This window comes from Panthera pardus, unplaced genomic scaffold, assembly GCF_024362965.1.
Source record: "Panthera pardus isolate Hobbes unplaced genomic scaffold, ASM2436296v1 HiC_scaffold_15, whole genome shotgun sequence".
Classification (NCBI taxonomy): domain Eukaryota; kingdom Metazoa; phylum Chordata; class Mammalia; order Carnivora; family Felidae; genus Panthera; species Panthera pardus.
In genome coordinates, this window is record NW_026526710.1 from 22,545,980 (window position 1) to 22,560,313 (window position 14,334).

Sequence of the window (14,334 nt, forward strand, 5' to 3'; positions counted from 1 at the left end):
TTCTATAATGTGAGATCTTTTGACATGTTAATCTAATTTAATCTCTTTTGTTCCTTGAAAATAATTTTACATCAAGAATTTCAAATAAAAATGGGCAATGACTAAAACCTGGATTGCTTCCAAATGTTTGATTAGGTACCAACATGGGTTGCCCCAACCGGGCCTCCAACCAGAAGTTGGAGGAAGACTTGCTTGCAGGTGTCCCTTGTTCCATCCTGCCATTAGAAAAGAGCTTCTGTGTGGGACTTCTGGAGAATGTAGGGAGAAGTGAGGTTCTCTGAACCCTGTGTTGGGATTGTCAGCCCGAGCAGGGTCTCCTCTTGTACCAGGACTCCTGCTTGAAAACAGAGGGTTCCATCTCTGGACAGAGCTCCTTGAACACTCAAGAGAGGATGCCCCCTTCAGGATGGTTGCTCCAGGGTCCACCCACATGTCATCAAGTCAAGAGAATAGATGATTGTCATGAAGACAAGAGCTGGACTATTGCCCAGACTGTCACCACTGATGATGGACAAGGTATTAAGAGGCATGAAGCACTGCTGTGACTTCCCTGACCCTCCACTTAAGGGGATCTCTCTTTCACTAGCTGAAATAGAAGCCCTCCTTGGTGGGTAGGCAGCCTCCATTTGCAGGATCACACTGGCTAATGTATCATTTGATGCATAATGAATATTAAAGTAAGGCACTGGCCTTGGGTTTTTGTCTTTCCTAAGCAACATCTACAGTGTATGCAATAAAACCACTCCTGGTGCCTTGCTGGAGCCACACTTCTTTGCCTGGGCTGCAGGTGGACTCTTTTGGTGGGCCTTCTGGTGATATAGAGGGGAGGGGTCACCAGGGGTCACCTTGTCATTACTGCTGCCCCCTGGTCTGCAGCCCTCTCTGTCTTCAAGCTTGGTCTATGAGCCAGCTTGGCAGGACTCCTGGTAAAATTGCAGCATTCTGGCCCACCTTGAGAGTCTGACGCTGTCTCATTCCTGGGGTGGGTCCAGCAACTGCATTGTAAGAGGCTCCCCAGCAGATGAGTAAGTTTTCCCAAGTTGGAGACCCACTGCATAGGTATTGCAGGACTACTCAGATTCACTAGCTTCTTTGCTTTTATTTCCTCTTGTGCACCTCTTTTGTTTACAAACGTTCCATGTCTTCCCATGTCTCAGAGTAAAGCCTTCATTCCTAATCAGACATACAAGCTGCCCCATACTTATAAGGCTTCTTCTCTGCCCCTTGTCACACGCAGCCTCCATGCCTTCGACCAGCCTGCCACTGTGCTGGAAACATCCTTCGCTAGCCTCCACTACTAGCCTGGGTTCCTTCAGGACATCATTGGGCTCCCTAGACCCCCGCCCAGCCAATACAGGTTATTTTGTGAGTTCACCCTCACCCTCAAGTGGACACTCAAGTGAAACTACTGTAGCCGCAGACGTGGCAGCTTCGCCACATGGAGTTGATGCTCAGTATGTGCTTATGAAAATGAGCCCTGTCTTTTGAGGTTTATGAAAATGAAACCGGCCTGAACCCCGTGGTTTCAGAAATAGGTAACGAAGTGCTACCTGGGCCGCCCGCCAGGCACCAGGCAGCTGTCATTCCTTTGGCCTCCAGGAAGGACTACAGACTTTAGTAACCCTCGGGACACGCCCCCCTCCCCCCCCCCCCCCCCACTATCCTTTGGGCCTCATGGGCCCCGCCTTTCCACGTGCCACCGCCCCCGGGTGTTATTGGCTGTTCTGCCCCGATGTCTTGTTTGTTAGCTCGTGACTAGGAGGTGGGTGAGGAGTTATCGGCATATCTCTGAGTTCATTGGTTCGTCAATCCGTCAATCATACGGTGCCGGCTTTCTTCAATTTTCATTGGCTAGCGAGTTCAGAGGCGGGATTCGGCAGTCGCCCGGTAATGGCGGATGGTGGCGGCTGGCGGGTAAGTGCTGGGGGCGCCCGGGAAGTGGGGGGAACCTCCTCGGACCTTGTGACCGGATTATCCGAGCCTTCTTCCAAGGAGGAGGCGGGATGGGCATCTGGGCGGGCGGCGCAGAGGCCTCCGGCTCAGGCGAGCTTCTCACTGCAGCCGCCGCGCCCCTGCGAGACCTACAGCGCTGAATGGAAGCTCTGCCGCAGCGCGAGGCACTTCCTGCACCACTACTACGTCCACGGCGAGCGGCCAGCCTGCGAGCAGTGGCGGCGCGACCTGGCCAACTGCCGAGAGTGGGAGGAGCGCCGGAGCGCGGAGGCCCAGGTGTGCCAGGGAGCCAGGGGTGGCGCTGGGCCGAGGGGGTGTATTGCTGAAGCGTCCGAGTGCACGGATCACGCCCTTCCCACGTTCCAAGCCCTGAGACGCCGGAGAGGAGTACTCACTGGGTCCCTCCTCTTTTTGTGCTTCCTTTCTTTTGAGAAATACGAAAAATTAGCATATCAACGGGGCTTTCATACATTGAAGACAAAGGAGGAGAATTTAGAGTTTGGAGGGAGAGAGTGTTAGTGTTCTTAGCAGACCTGCAGAGAAGGGGATATTGGGAAGGCCTGAAAAACCAGAAACCAGCCTTAAGAACCTTCACCCAGACCCAGGCGGGCACATCTGAAGAACAGAAAGAAGGTCCAGGTGTTTGGAGCAGAAGGAGGGTGGGCTGTAGAGAGGTAGGGGGTGAGGCTGGAGAGGTACCAGGTGGTATCTGGTGGGCCTTAAAAAAGGTTTTGGATTCAAGTGTAAACGTGTGCTGGGAAGCATGACTTGATTTATATCTTTAAAAGGTCAGTCTGACTGCCACGGTGGGAGAATGTATTATGGAGTGGCAAAGAGACCAATGAGGAGATAGTTCTAGTTTTCCATTCATTCAGCAGATACTTATCATGATGGGAGCTCTTAGAGATACAGGAGTGATGAAAACCGAGCCCCTGCCCTTCTGGCACCTTCCGTGCCTTAGAGCTGTTTTTGGTTGGGGAGATGGAGAGAAGCTTGAAGGTGCAGTGCTCATGGGAAAGGGGTGAGGGCCCAGCAGGACTGGGGACTGCTTCAGCATGGTTAAATGTATGTGATTATTGAAACAAACAGATATGGAAACCAAGCTCCTGTATAAAAGTGATGACAAATCCATAAGTGGAAATCAAAAAATTTTAAACAATAGCTTATAGCCTATATAGGAAGAGGTTAATGACTTTTTTTTTTTTTTTAAGAGAGAGCTCATATATCAGTAAGAAAAATGGGGAGTGCGTGGGTGGCTCAGTCATTTAAGTGTCAGACTCCTGGTTTAGGCTCAGGTCATAATCTCATGGTGTGGGTTTGAGCCCCAAGTCAGATTCTGTGCTGACAGTGTGGAGCCTGTTTTGGATTCTCTCTCTTACCCCCTCTATCTACCCCTCCCCTGCTTGCTCTCCATCTCTCTCTCTCTCTCTAATTAAACAAACATTTAAAAAAAGATTAAATGGGGATTATTTCAGAATAGAAAAGTTTGGCAAAGGGCAGGAAGAAGGAATTCATTCAAAAAAATCAAATGGCCTGGGATACAAGGTCAGATGACCAGTGGTTTCTGCCCAGTGACACATCAGAAGTGTCTGTAAGGATGTGGAGAAGCAGGGGTACTTGTGCAAGTGTTTGTGGAGTGTTACGTGTTCTGATTATCCAACAATTCCATCTGATTATCCAAACGAATACCTTTTGACCCCCTAGTTTTACTTCTGAAAGTCCATCCTAGGGAAGTAATTGGGTAACAGTGCACAGTTAAAAGTTTAAAATATCCATTGCATCACTATTTGTGATAGCACAAAACCTGAAAGCATCCTAAATGCCACTAATAGACATTTAACCAAATAACTTCCTCCAAACAGTGGGGTATTACATAGCCATTAAAAAGAATAAATAGCGAATCTATCTGGGCAGGGAAAGGAACCTGTAGTATATGGTTTAGTGAAAAACCGAGGAAGTACAGTAGCCAGTAGATTATTCCATCATCAGGGAAATGTGTAGCATTAAAATTTAGTTCTAAAATTGTGTTGAGGAAGCTGTGAATTTCACCTCAGTTCCAGAAGTCTGGGAGTTTTTCATGTTCTTTGCATTGCTGATTGCTTTTTAAACAAGAACAAAAACATTGAGACAGTTGAGCTCTAGCAAAGACAATTAGAGAAGGTGAAATTATATGTGTAAAAAGGCTAGTAGAACACCTGGTGCCTACCAAGTGCACCTTTCATGGTGGTAAGGTACTGCCCTGTGTTTATTTGGCAGGGAGCAGGTGGGGGGAGGTGCGGGAGTGGCAGAGAAAAGCCTGCTGGTTGAGTGTCACCTATTATCTTTCATCTAGATTCCTCCTTGCCTGTCTGGGGCTCCCTGCTCATGTGTCTCTTGCCTTACCCTCCCCACTCTAGCCACTCTTTCAGACTCTTGTCTCTCTTCTCAGCCCCATCCTGGTCTCAGGAGGTAAACCTGATTAAGTCGACCGAAAGCATCAAGCCCTGAGACCCAGGAGAAGACATTTTAAAATTTACTCAAATTATGGTGAACTGCACAATAGTTTTTCACAGTAGCTTGGGAGAAAGTATGATCTATATGTGTGTGTTCTAATACGGAACAATCGCCAAGGTTTATTAGGTGGAAGCAGCCAAATTTGTCTGACTTGTGTTTGGGAGGGTGCTAAGGAGGAGGGAGGTTCAAGGGCCATGTGAGCCAGAAGTGATTGGGGTCTCCTTTGCACAGCAGTCCCTCTGTGAGAGTGAGCGTGCGAGAGTCCAGGCTGCACGGAAACACACCCTCGTGTGGGCCCTGAGGCAGAGCCCTCCTGCAGACTGGCACCTCCCTCTGCCACAGGAGGAGAAAGACCAGTGACGAGCACTCCTGAATGGCTTCCCCTGATCTAAGTGGGGCTATCGCAGGACCCTAAGGACAGTGACTGGCCAAAAGAGTCTAGTCGGTCCCTGAGAGCTTCTACTGCCTAGAACACAGAGCCTGAGGTCTCCAGCCCTACTTGCGCACCCTTCACCTGCATTCAGAGTGAACTGAACCTGAACTGCACCTGCTGCTGCAATGCTCTGAAAGACAATTTCACCCGCTGCACAGCTTCCAGGATACCAGACACCACTGCAGATCCCAGTGAGCAGCCAGGTCAGGCTGGTTCGTGTTCCCCTCTTGGGGACAGCAGCATTCTCAGGTAAACTCTTGAGTGGTAGCCCTGACCCAAGTGGTCATGTAGGGGGATCAGAATGAGGTAGCTAAATGGTTGTGTTGTAGTGAATGTCTTTCCTGGTCCTCGATTTGGTGAAACTGCATTGCCAGCCCCTGGTGCTTACACAGAGCTACAGCCCACTCACTCAGTTCCTCTGCAGACACAGGTGGGGTGTTTCTTCTTCTACGAGATAGGCCTCTTGAAGACTCTGGTTTTTAAGAAATGCACACAGGTACAGAATACATAAGCTTGCGTTAAAAGGGTTCATAGACTCTTGGCTTAGGAAAGCCAAGCCCGAGACACAATGGAATTTTGGTCTCTTTCCTTCAGAATATCCCTTGGTCATTTTTAGAAAATGTAGATTATATCAAAAGCCATTTCACATATTTTATTCCAAACAAAAGCTGACCATTAAATCCACAATTTAATAGTTGAGATTGTTAGATTTAGCACCTGACATTGTTGTACTGGGAGAGTTTGGGGATTTTGTGTGCTTATACTCTTGTAGATGTTTTAAAAATATATGCATATGAACCAACAAGAACTCTAGTTCTTGGAGAGGTCTTTTTATTACTAATGATTTTGCATCTTGTGGCTGCATAGCAGGCCCTATTGTATGGTGCTGAGGGTGAGGCTGGCCCTGTGCCCAGCACCCTCCCTGCTCCTTTCTGGCCATTGAGGCCCACCGCATTTTATTTATTTATTTTTTAATGCTTATTTTATTTTTGAGAGAGAGAGACAGAGTGTGAGCAGGAGAGAAGCAGAGAGAGAGGGAAACATGGAATCCGAAGCAGGTTCCAGGCTCTGAGCTGTCAGCACAGAGCCCGATGCGGGGCTCAAACCCACGAACTGTGAGATCATGACCTGAGCTGAAGTTGGACACTTAGCCGCCTGAGCCACCCAGGCGCCCCGGGCCCACCGCATTTTAGTACTTCTTCACGACTGGGCCCCAACCTGGCCAGAAAGGACATGTTTTAACTCCACCATCTTTTAACACATTCTTCGGGGCAAAATAATCCCATCACTTCAGAAAGGCATACATTAAAGAAAACTTTGCCTTTTCATGTGCATTTTCTCCTTTGCTATGCCGAGTCCCTGTGACTGCATGTACCTGTAAATGTTAGCGGATCTGCGTGTAGGTCCTCAGTAGCCTTTCCTGAGTGTGTATATACTTGTGAGTGGGGGGCGAGGGGAGAATGTGCACACAGGTCCCCAGTGGTCCTTCCTTGTGACTGTATACCTAGGAGTAGTGAGGGGTGTGCACATAGGTTCCAGTAGCCTCCCCCTGTATGTTTGTACCTGTGAGGTGAGGGGGGGAGTGGTGTGCACATAGGACCCCAATAACCCCTTCCTGTGTGTGTATGTACCTGTTGAGTGGTGGGGATGTGTGTACACAGGTTCCCTATGGTTCCTCCCTGTGTGTGTGTCCCTGAGAGTGGTGTGGGTGTGCACATAGGAGCCCAGGAACAGAGGTGAGTATAAAGAGCCCATCCCAGGGTGGGGTGCCTTCACATCTGAGTCAACCAGGGTATCTCTTTTGTGGTGTGGCTACTTTCTGGAGCATTTCAGGCCAAGAAGGAGAGGGAAGGCTGCTGGCGATCTACGGGCATTCTCTTCACTCGGAAACATCAGGGATATTTGAATTTTCCAATCTGCATATGATCCCTTGGGCTTCCTGGGGCAGGGCTGCAATAGCAGCCAGCAGTCCTGAAGGGCTCACCTCAAGGGATCCACACTGTACGTGCTTCTTTAGGGCCGGGGGCTGCCTGCCACTGACTGCTCTGTTAAGTCTTATTCCTTCTCTGCTACTCAATGAGTTCCATGTTGACAATCATCATTGCACAGAATGTTCCTACACCTGCTCCTGTGTTCACCCTTCACAACATCTGAGCACCTGCTACATGCCAGGATTGCAGTCTTGAAATGGGCAAGTTACTTCAAAGAGTTTTAGTTGAGTTTAGGAGACAGACAAAACATTTAAACATCATTAAATAAGTCTAAAGTAATGTTAAATGCTGTGAAGAAAATAGAGCAGGATCTCTTGCATGAAACCCATAATAACAAGGGTTTTATGATCTGTACATACTTTGTATATGGCATATATGGTTGAAACAAGTTTCACAAAACAATCCTTGTGTAGTGTGTGGTACACTGACATTTTCAGTTCTGTGCCACTGAAAATAAACTGCACATGTGGCAACTTGGGTGAAACTCAAGGAAACCATGCGGAGTTAAATGGATACATATGATAGTTCCATTTATGTAACATTGGTGAGATGATGTAATTATAGATGGAGAATGGTTACTGCTGCCAAGGGTTAGGAATGGGAAGAGGGATGTGGATATGGCTATTAAGGGGCACACAAGGGCATTCTGTGGTAATGGAACCTTGACATATACAGAGCTGAATGTGTGATGACATTTTGTAGTGCTAGGCATACACACAGATGATTGCAGACGTAGTGGGAAACCTAAATACACTCTAGGCTGTACCTATGTCAGTCTCTGGGTACTGACACTACTTGGTGTTTAAGATGTTGACACTTGAGACTGGGAGAACCACACACAGCCCCTCCCTGCATCCTTATTTCCAACCTCCTGTGAATCTGTAACTACTTCAAAATAAAAAGTTAAAACTGCTGGCCATGACCCCATGAATTGATTATATAACCTAGTGGATGAAAACCTTTTGAAAAGCACTACTACAAAGCACCTGCAGTGGGCAGGGAGGTGGGGAAGGCAACATCAGAGCCCAGACTTGGATTAAGAGGCTTGAGCCTTGTGAAGAAAGGGGCACACAGGCCACAAGGAATAAGCAAGTGCCATGTGCAGACCAGGGGAAGGTGGATGGGGGGCTACTGTAAGGTGTAATCAGGGTGGTCAGGAGCCAAATGCCTGACCTGGCTTGTGCTTCACAGAGCCCTCTGGTTGCCTTGCAGAGGAGCTTGGCAGGGGCAAGGGGAATGCCCACATGGAGAGATGAGTTAGCTGTTGCAGTGGAACGGGCAAAAGTTGGCAATGGCGTGGACCTCAGAGGTAGCAATGAGGTGAAAAGTGGCTGGATTCAGTGACTGGCTCATAGGTAGAGCCAAAGAACTTAGAATCCTTAGGCAGGTTTTTCTCCGGTAAAAACATTTATCTAAGTAAACCAGAAGTGAACCACACACTAGGAAAACCTGAAGTCTTACTCAATTGTTTCCCCAGTTTATCAGCACTAAGGTAGTGAAGAACCCAAAGCTTTTCTGAGGTGGCTATGTAAGTCACTAGCAGGCTCTATTTGTTCACTTGACCTTCACTATTTATGGCCTGAATTGTGCCCCCCCCCCCCCCATTCCTATGTTTAAGCTTTAACTCCAAGTATGTCTGAATAGGACTTTATAGATAAGATGCTGAAAGAGGTAATTAACTTAAAATGCGATCATTAAAGTAGGCTGTAATCCAATTTGACTGGTATCCTTATTAAGAGAGGCACAGAAGGATGATGACCCTGTGAGGACACAGAGAAGGCAGCTCTGCAAACTAAAGGAGAGAGGTTTCAGGAGAAACCAATGCTGCCAACCCCTTTGATCTTGAGAGTTCTGGCCTCCAGAACAACTGTTGTTCAAGCCTCTTGGTTTAGGGTACTTTGTTCTGGCAGCCCCAGCACATTAATACGTTCACTGTTCTGGACTAACAGCACTTGAATAAGAGGGGTGCCATGTGCTCCTAGGGGACACAGCAACTTTAGTGTGTCCCAGGCTTGCTCCAGTCTCTTCAGCCTCCCTTCCCAGCCTAAAACCCAAAGCTGGCCCTGCCAAAGATACGAGGAAACCCAAGTGCTCCATCTGCCCCAATGAGAAGGTTCTGCCTGTCTGCACAGGCGTGCCATACACAGTACACAACCTGCACATCCTTCATTTCTCCTTGAGGTACTTATACCTCTTGCTGGTGGTGTCTGCCCCACAGGATTGGAATCTTTTTACTCAAAGTCTTGGCCGTTCACTCCCCAATACCAGACAAGGAAGGGTAGCATCTCTCACCCCCATCCATTCTCAGGTGAATTAATTTTGACTCTAACATAAAACAGACACTTGATTAAACATTTATTCACAACGTGCTTGAGTCCTGTTCTGGCTCTAAAGGCAGCCTACAGCTCTACCTCTTAAACTCCACCTGTGTGTACACCTTGGTGATGTCATGGTACCTGCCTTCAGGGGGCTGGTAGTTGGAGACTGGTGGCGTGTAATCTGGCCCTTCTTTTTCAAAGGGGAATAAATTGGGGTCCCGCTTGGTGGCCTCCGCATGTAGCTCTGGGGACAGGACATGCAGCTCCTGCAGAGCTTCCTGTTGGGCCTCAAGCATGGACCTGATGGCATCTCTCTCCATCTCATGCTCTCGATGCTTGTACAGGGACCACTTCTTCAGAAGCAGAGCTCTCCGTTCACTCTCCTCAAAAGGAAGCTCCATGTGAGGCCGCTGTCTGGGAACACACAAATCCAAAGGTGTGAAGTTGGGGATCACCAGTGTCACTGGCCAGGCAGTCTGGGTGACTGCATATGACCCAGCCCTCCCCACTGCCAGAAACAGATAAGACTTTGAGAAAAACATGGAAGTTAGGGACAAAGTAAAGAATGGAATGTTGGTGTAACAGCTGTAACTGACGCTGGAAGCCAGTGCTATTTGCTTTATGTGGACGCAAGAAACAGTGATGCTCTAAGAAAACTGGCAGCACTTCCTCTGCCCCAGGCTGAGACTACCTTTGGTGAGAGGTGACTTTTCAGTGAAGTGGTGTTATGAAAATGGACACCCAAATCCCAGGGAGTCAAGAGCCCAGATCAGCCCACTAGAGTACCAAAAAAGCACGTGCCATGTCCCGTAGGTATGGCAAAGTGCTACTTTATAAATGGTACACTTTTTACAAGGCAGCACACAACAAGCTTACACACAACACATGCCAACTATGAGCATTTGTATCATAAAGCTTGGGGCTAAGTGTTTTCTACCATCAAGATGGGGCAAGGGCTGCAGACCCAAGACCCAAGTCATCAGTCATACAGCTAAAACTCCTCTTGCAAGAAAGCAACAATATGAACTGGCTTATCAAACAGTTATTCCGAGTTTCTTTCCCATTTCAGCCATTCAAGAGCACCACCAAAGAATGCTTTTGTCAACTGAGGTGCCTGCGTGGCTTAGTTGGCTGGGTGTCTGACTTCAGCTCAGGTCATGATCTCGTGGTTCGCCAGTTCAAGCCCTGCATCAGGCTCTCTCCTGTCAGCACAGAGCTGCTTGGATCCTCTGTGTGTCTCCCCCCCCCCCCCCCCCCCCCCCCCCCCCGGCTTTTGTGCTCACTCGCTCTCTTGAAAATAAATATTTAAAAAGGTAAAAAAGAATGCTTTTGCCAACTCCCACAAGACAGTCAAGGAGAAAAGGACTCAGTCCAGGACCTAGTCACCCCACACCCACTCACCCCTTCCTGTCACAGGCATGAAATGCAGACAAAACTAGCCAAAGATGATGGAACTCTTTTGTCCTGAGAACCTCAACCCTAGAGGACCCTTACCTTGCTTTATCCAAGAGCTTCACAGGTGTTATAAAATCTTCAATGGGGATTAGCTCCTGGCTAGCTTTCTCCAGTCGTCTGATTCTCTTTTTCAAACGGTCCTTTGCTGCTTGGTCTTTTTTAGGATCTACCTTTTTCTTCTTTCTCAGAGGCTCTGCTCTAATGGAAAAGCAAACATTAGACATTTTCCTCTTCAGGCTCAGGAACATGCTGAGACATGGCACTAGGTGAAGTGCCCTGAACTTATACTGAGCTCTCCACTGGGGAAGGAACTATGCAAGGGTCTAACTTCACCAGTGGAGTGTGTAAGGGAGATGGCCTCCAATCCAGGATCCTTGTGAGAACTGTGGGTACTGTTAAGCCAGGAAGGGCTAGAAAAACTTCATATGGCATCAGGATATAAATTAAAAGTACTCATCTTTAGTGTTGGATTCAGGTGTGACTTGGGGTTGCAATGGAAACTGAAAATACTAAACGGATGAATTAGAAAATCATTGTTATAAATGGATTTGTGATTTTTTTATTAAAAGTGATTTTAGTAAGACTAAGACAGTATAATAAAAGTGACTGGCGTGTCCCTATTTACTTTTCAGGATTTCTTAACAAATTTCCCCATCCTAGAGCATTGACAAAAGTCTGATGTACTCCTGAGAACATATATCCTCTGGTGATAATATACTACTAAAAATTAAATTCTCTAGCATCAAGACTGAGCTTTGTGAATCAAGTCCCTAGAAAGTATCCGGACTCCTAGGTGGGAAATCTAGTCCTCATGCCTCTCCCCACCTCTCCAGGGAACCAGAAATGGAAGGCCCATGGAGAAACAAGTCTATGCTGTGTCCTTTAAAACATACAAGAATCCCTCTAAAACTAATTTTTATTTAAACCACTTTTAAGTTAAATTTTTGTTTTGTGTTTACAGACAGCAGTGTTCCACATATAGAATGCTGAAAGACAGAAAAGCATCTGCCAAAATTTTACTGAGAAAATTTGCAGGAAATTAATTTTGCAAACAATGTCCAGTGGTCTCTTGCTTTCTTCTGTTCATATGCACATCAATCTCCCGCTGACACCCCCAAAGAGGTCAGGCCCACGGTAGTTTACCTCATGGGAATGAGTTCCCAGAAGGAAAATAATGAAGCTCGCTGGTGGGTGTCTCTAATCTGTGTCTGCCAAGTTCCCAGAAGCCTGAAAGAGATAAGATATATGTCTGATTCTCCCCACTGAACAGGAAAAAGGGAAAAAATTATGATACTCAAAATCTGGGGCCCTTGTAACTATTGGATGTGACGACGAGGTCAATGTGGGAGACTTCAACCCGCCCCCCCCCCCCCCCCCCCCCGTTCACACTAGAGAGCACTTGGGCAGGGTCCCTGCTCGCCAGGGTCCTTGGTTTTCCAACCACAGGAAGAGGCGCGATCAGCTAGCTCCTCCCGAAGATAAAGTGGTCAAGAGTGGTCAGGGAGGGAGCGCAGGCGAGGCACTCGCCCGAGACACTGCTGAGGTCCGCACTCACCAGCTCCCTGAGCGCAGAGCGCGGGCGGAAGCTCTCAGCGCTGCGACAGCCATGGCCCCTCTGGCAGCCGACCGGCTCCTTCCGGGCGCACACCCTTGGCTGTCCGTCCCGCCGTGCGCCGCGCAAAGGTCCGGCCTTCCCGTGGCTCCGCGTTCCCGCGTTCCCGCGTTCCGGCTGAGGAGGGCTGGATTGCACCTGGCCCGCCCCCGACGTGGCCCCGCCCCGCACGTCCCGACGACGCGCGGGCAAGCTCTGAGCGCTTAGCGCCTCGCGTGACGTCTTCCTTTCCGCCTATGTTTGCGGCGGAGAGCCCTCCCCGGCTGAGGACACGACCCTGCCAGTGGTTCCCCTAATTAGTCGGCCTGCGCCCCTGTGAGGGCCAAGACCCCACAGTGCAGCCGGAGTGGCCGAGAGGGCGTCCTTCTGGGTCCAAGTGCCTCCGTCTGTGAAAACGGCCCCGATCTTCCATAAACGCGTTCGTCTCGGCATCCCCCTGACCCTTCCCGGGACTAGTTCGTTCCCCCGTATTCGTCTGAGCCCGGGGCTGCGGCCCCTGCCGGCAACAACATCCCGGCTCTGGCACGTGGCTTGGCGCTCTCGAGATGCCCAATAAACGCGTGTTGATGAATGACGGAAGCTAGCTAATTAGTCGGACTCGGAACCAGCGAGGTAGAGAGCTGGAGAGAGGCCGTTCACGCCATCCTGACCCCGCCCGACTCCGGCGGCCCGGGCTGCAACTCGAGGCCCTGTTCGCCTGCCGCACTCTCAGCCGACCCCCTCGGCGGGAGCCGCGCCAGGGCGGGCCCCAAGCGCAGCCAGCCTGCTTTGCCCCTACCCAAGAAGGAGCCTGGCGGCCCCGTCCGCGCAGGGAGCGGTTTCCCGCCGGGGCGATTTGGCAGGTGCGCGCCGTGACTTCCGGCGTTGCCCGGGAGCCGCCGGAGGAGGAGCGGCGCAGGGGATGCGGCTGTGGCGGCGGCGGCGGCGGCCGAGCGCGGGGGGCGGCTGTGGCGGCGGAGGGGGGCGCGGGCCGGCGATGGCGCGGCGGCGCTGAGGGCGCTGGGCGGGCGGCGGCCGGAGGGCGGCGCGGGAGGAAGCAGCAGCGGTGGCTCCATGGCCCGGGCGCGCTGAGGGACACGGCTCTCGCCTCAGCCCAGCGGCGGCGGCGGCGGCGGCCGAACAATGAAGCTCCTGAAGCCGACCTGGGTCAACCACAATGGTGAGTGCGCGCAGTGGTCGCGGAAGGCCGAGCCTGGAGTGGGGTCGGGGTCTAGAGTAGGGTCAGAGCCGCGCACAGGCTGTGCCCGCCTCGTCCCCCGACGCGCCCGGTGCCCGGTACCCAAACCGCGGGGTTGGCGAGAGCGGACTTTGTCCTCGGCACGGGGAAGCCGGCGAGCTCGGGCACGTGCTCCGCTTGCCCTCAGCGAATCCGCCTTCACCCCTGGCACTTACACTGAGCCCTCGGTCGCCCACCCGTGGTCCGTGGAGGAGCCGCGGCCTGCCTCCGGGGAGCGGCCCTGGGCGCCAGCCAGCTCCTGACACTCGTCTGCATCAGCCAGGATGTGCTCAGATGGTTCAGTGTCTAAAACTGGGGCCCAGTCCCCCTTGTGGCCTTTCAGTGGCAGGGTGAACACCTGAAATATGCGTATCTCTGCCCTGGTGAAGGGGCTGTTACTGCCAGGATCTGGTGACAGTGCCCCCATTTGGGGGACTGTGGCTCGGGCCCCAAGTCCCACAGCTGAACGAACCACGTTTGTTCTGTACTGAGACATCAGGGTGACTTGGGTTGGAGCTCATAAGGCGAGTGGTGATCTAGGAGAGGGCTTTCCTTAGCCCTGTGGCAGTGGCTCCAGAGCACACCCTTGGGGAACAGACTCTTTCAATCCTCTGGTTGCGTACAGATAAGCACCCAAAACTGGTAGCACAGTTTGTCATAGTTGTACTTGATTGGCACACCTGCTGCAGGAATTGGCCTTTGCTCTCCAGGGAGGTGAGGAGAAAGAGCCACCCCCCTCCCCAATCTCCCTGCTGATAGCACTGAAGCCCAGGGAGCACTTCTCCAGCCTAAGGCCTGAAGCCCTGATTCCAGGCTGTCTCTGCTGACAGGAAAAGGGTCACCCTGATTCTGTCTTGTTCCTC

General features: G+C 50.6%; 3 protein-coding genes across 7 annotated transcripts in view; 2 read left to right on the forward strand and 1 right to left on the reverse strand.

Moving 5' to 3' along the window:
- Nucleotides 1-1,698: 1,698 nt before the first annotated feature.
- On the forward strand, nucleotides 1,699-11,263 carry CUNH22orf39 (chromosome unknown C22orf39 homolog). 3 transcript variants are annotated; one of them, XM_053902271.1, is made up of 3 exons: nucleotides 1,699-1,914; nucleotides 2,062-2,229; nucleotides 10,258-11,263. In XM_053902271.1, the coding sequence occupies exons 1-3, from the start codon at nucleotides 1,891-1,893 to the stop codon at nucleotides 10,495-10,497; spliced, it is 432 nt and encodes a 143-aa protein (XP_053758246.1). In that variant the 5' UTR covers nucleotides 1,699-1,890; the 3' UTR covers nucleotides 10,498-11,263. The 3 variants fall into 3 exon arrangements, with proteins under 3 accessions (XP_053758246.1, XP_053758248.1, XP_053758247.1); XM_053902273.1 differs by lacking the exon at nucleotides 10,258-11,263 and adding an exon at nucleotides 4,681-7,783 and having other exon boundaries at nucleotides 1,738-1,914; XM_053902272.1 differs by lacking the exon at nucleotides 10,258-11,263 and adding an exon at nucleotides 4,678-7,783 and having other exon boundaries at nucleotides 1,750-1,914.
- Nucleotides 9,209-12,946, reverse strand: MRPL40 (mitochondrial ribosomal protein L40). Of its 2 annotated transcripts, none has more exons than XM_053902270.1 (4): nucleotides 12,697-12,946; nucleotides 11,787-11,870; nucleotides 10,683-10,841; nucleotides 9,209-9,602 (listed from the first exon to the last, which is right to left on the reverse strand). In XM_053902270.1, exons 2-4 carry the CDS (start codon nucleotides 11,789-11,791, stop codon nucleotides 9,278-9,280), a joined length of 489 nt encoding a protein of 162 aa, XP_053758245.1. In that variant the 5' UTR covers nucleotides 11,792-11,870; nucleotides 12,697-12,946; the 3' UTR covers nucleotides 9,209-9,277. The 2 variants fall into 2 exon arrangements, with proteins under 2 accessions (XP_053758245.1, XP_019291125.1); XM_019435580.2 differs by lacking the exon at nucleotides 12,697-12,946 and adding an exon at nucleotides 12,199-12,359.
- Nucleotides 12,947-13,212: 266 nt separating this feature from the next.
- The window catches only part of LOC109258624 (protein HIRA), a 91,285-nt gene continuing 90,163 nt past the window's right edge, over nucleotides 13,213-14,334 (forward strand). For both annotated transcript variants that reach the window (XM_019435574.2, XM_053902269.1), the window contains exon 1: nucleotides 13,213-13,414. In XM_019435574.2, coding sequence (XP_019291119.1) covers nucleotides 13,378-13,414 — 37 coding nt within the window. In that variant the 5' untranslated portion in view covers nucleotides 13,213-13,377. The remainder of the gene's footprint in view (nucleotides 13,415-14,334) is intronic.

Coding starts and splice junctions, on each gene's coding strand:
- CUNH22orf39 (XM_053902271.1), top strand. CDS start 1,891: ATGGCGGATGGTGGCGGCTGGCGG. Junction 1,915..2,061: donor CGGATGGTGGCGGCTGGCGG/GTAAGTGCTGGG, acceptor TTCTCACTGCAG/CCGCCGCGCCCCTGCGAGAC. Junction 2,230..10,257: donor GCCGGAGCGCGGAGGCCCAG/GTGTGCCAGGGA, acceptor TTCCCATTTCAG/CCATTCAAGAGCACCACCAA.
- MRPL40 (XM_019435580.2), bottom strand. CDS start 12,251: ATGGCTGTCGCAGCGCTGAGAGCTTCCGCCCGCGCTCTGCGCTCAGGG. Junction 10,842..11,786: donor TGGGAACTCATTCCCATGAG/GTAAACTACCGT, acceptor CTTTTCCATTAG/AGCAGAGCCTCTGAGAAAGA. Junction 9,603..10,682: donor AAGCTCTTGGATAAAGCAAG/GTAAGGGTCCTC, acceptor GTGTGTTCCCAG/ACAGCGGCCTCACATGGAGC.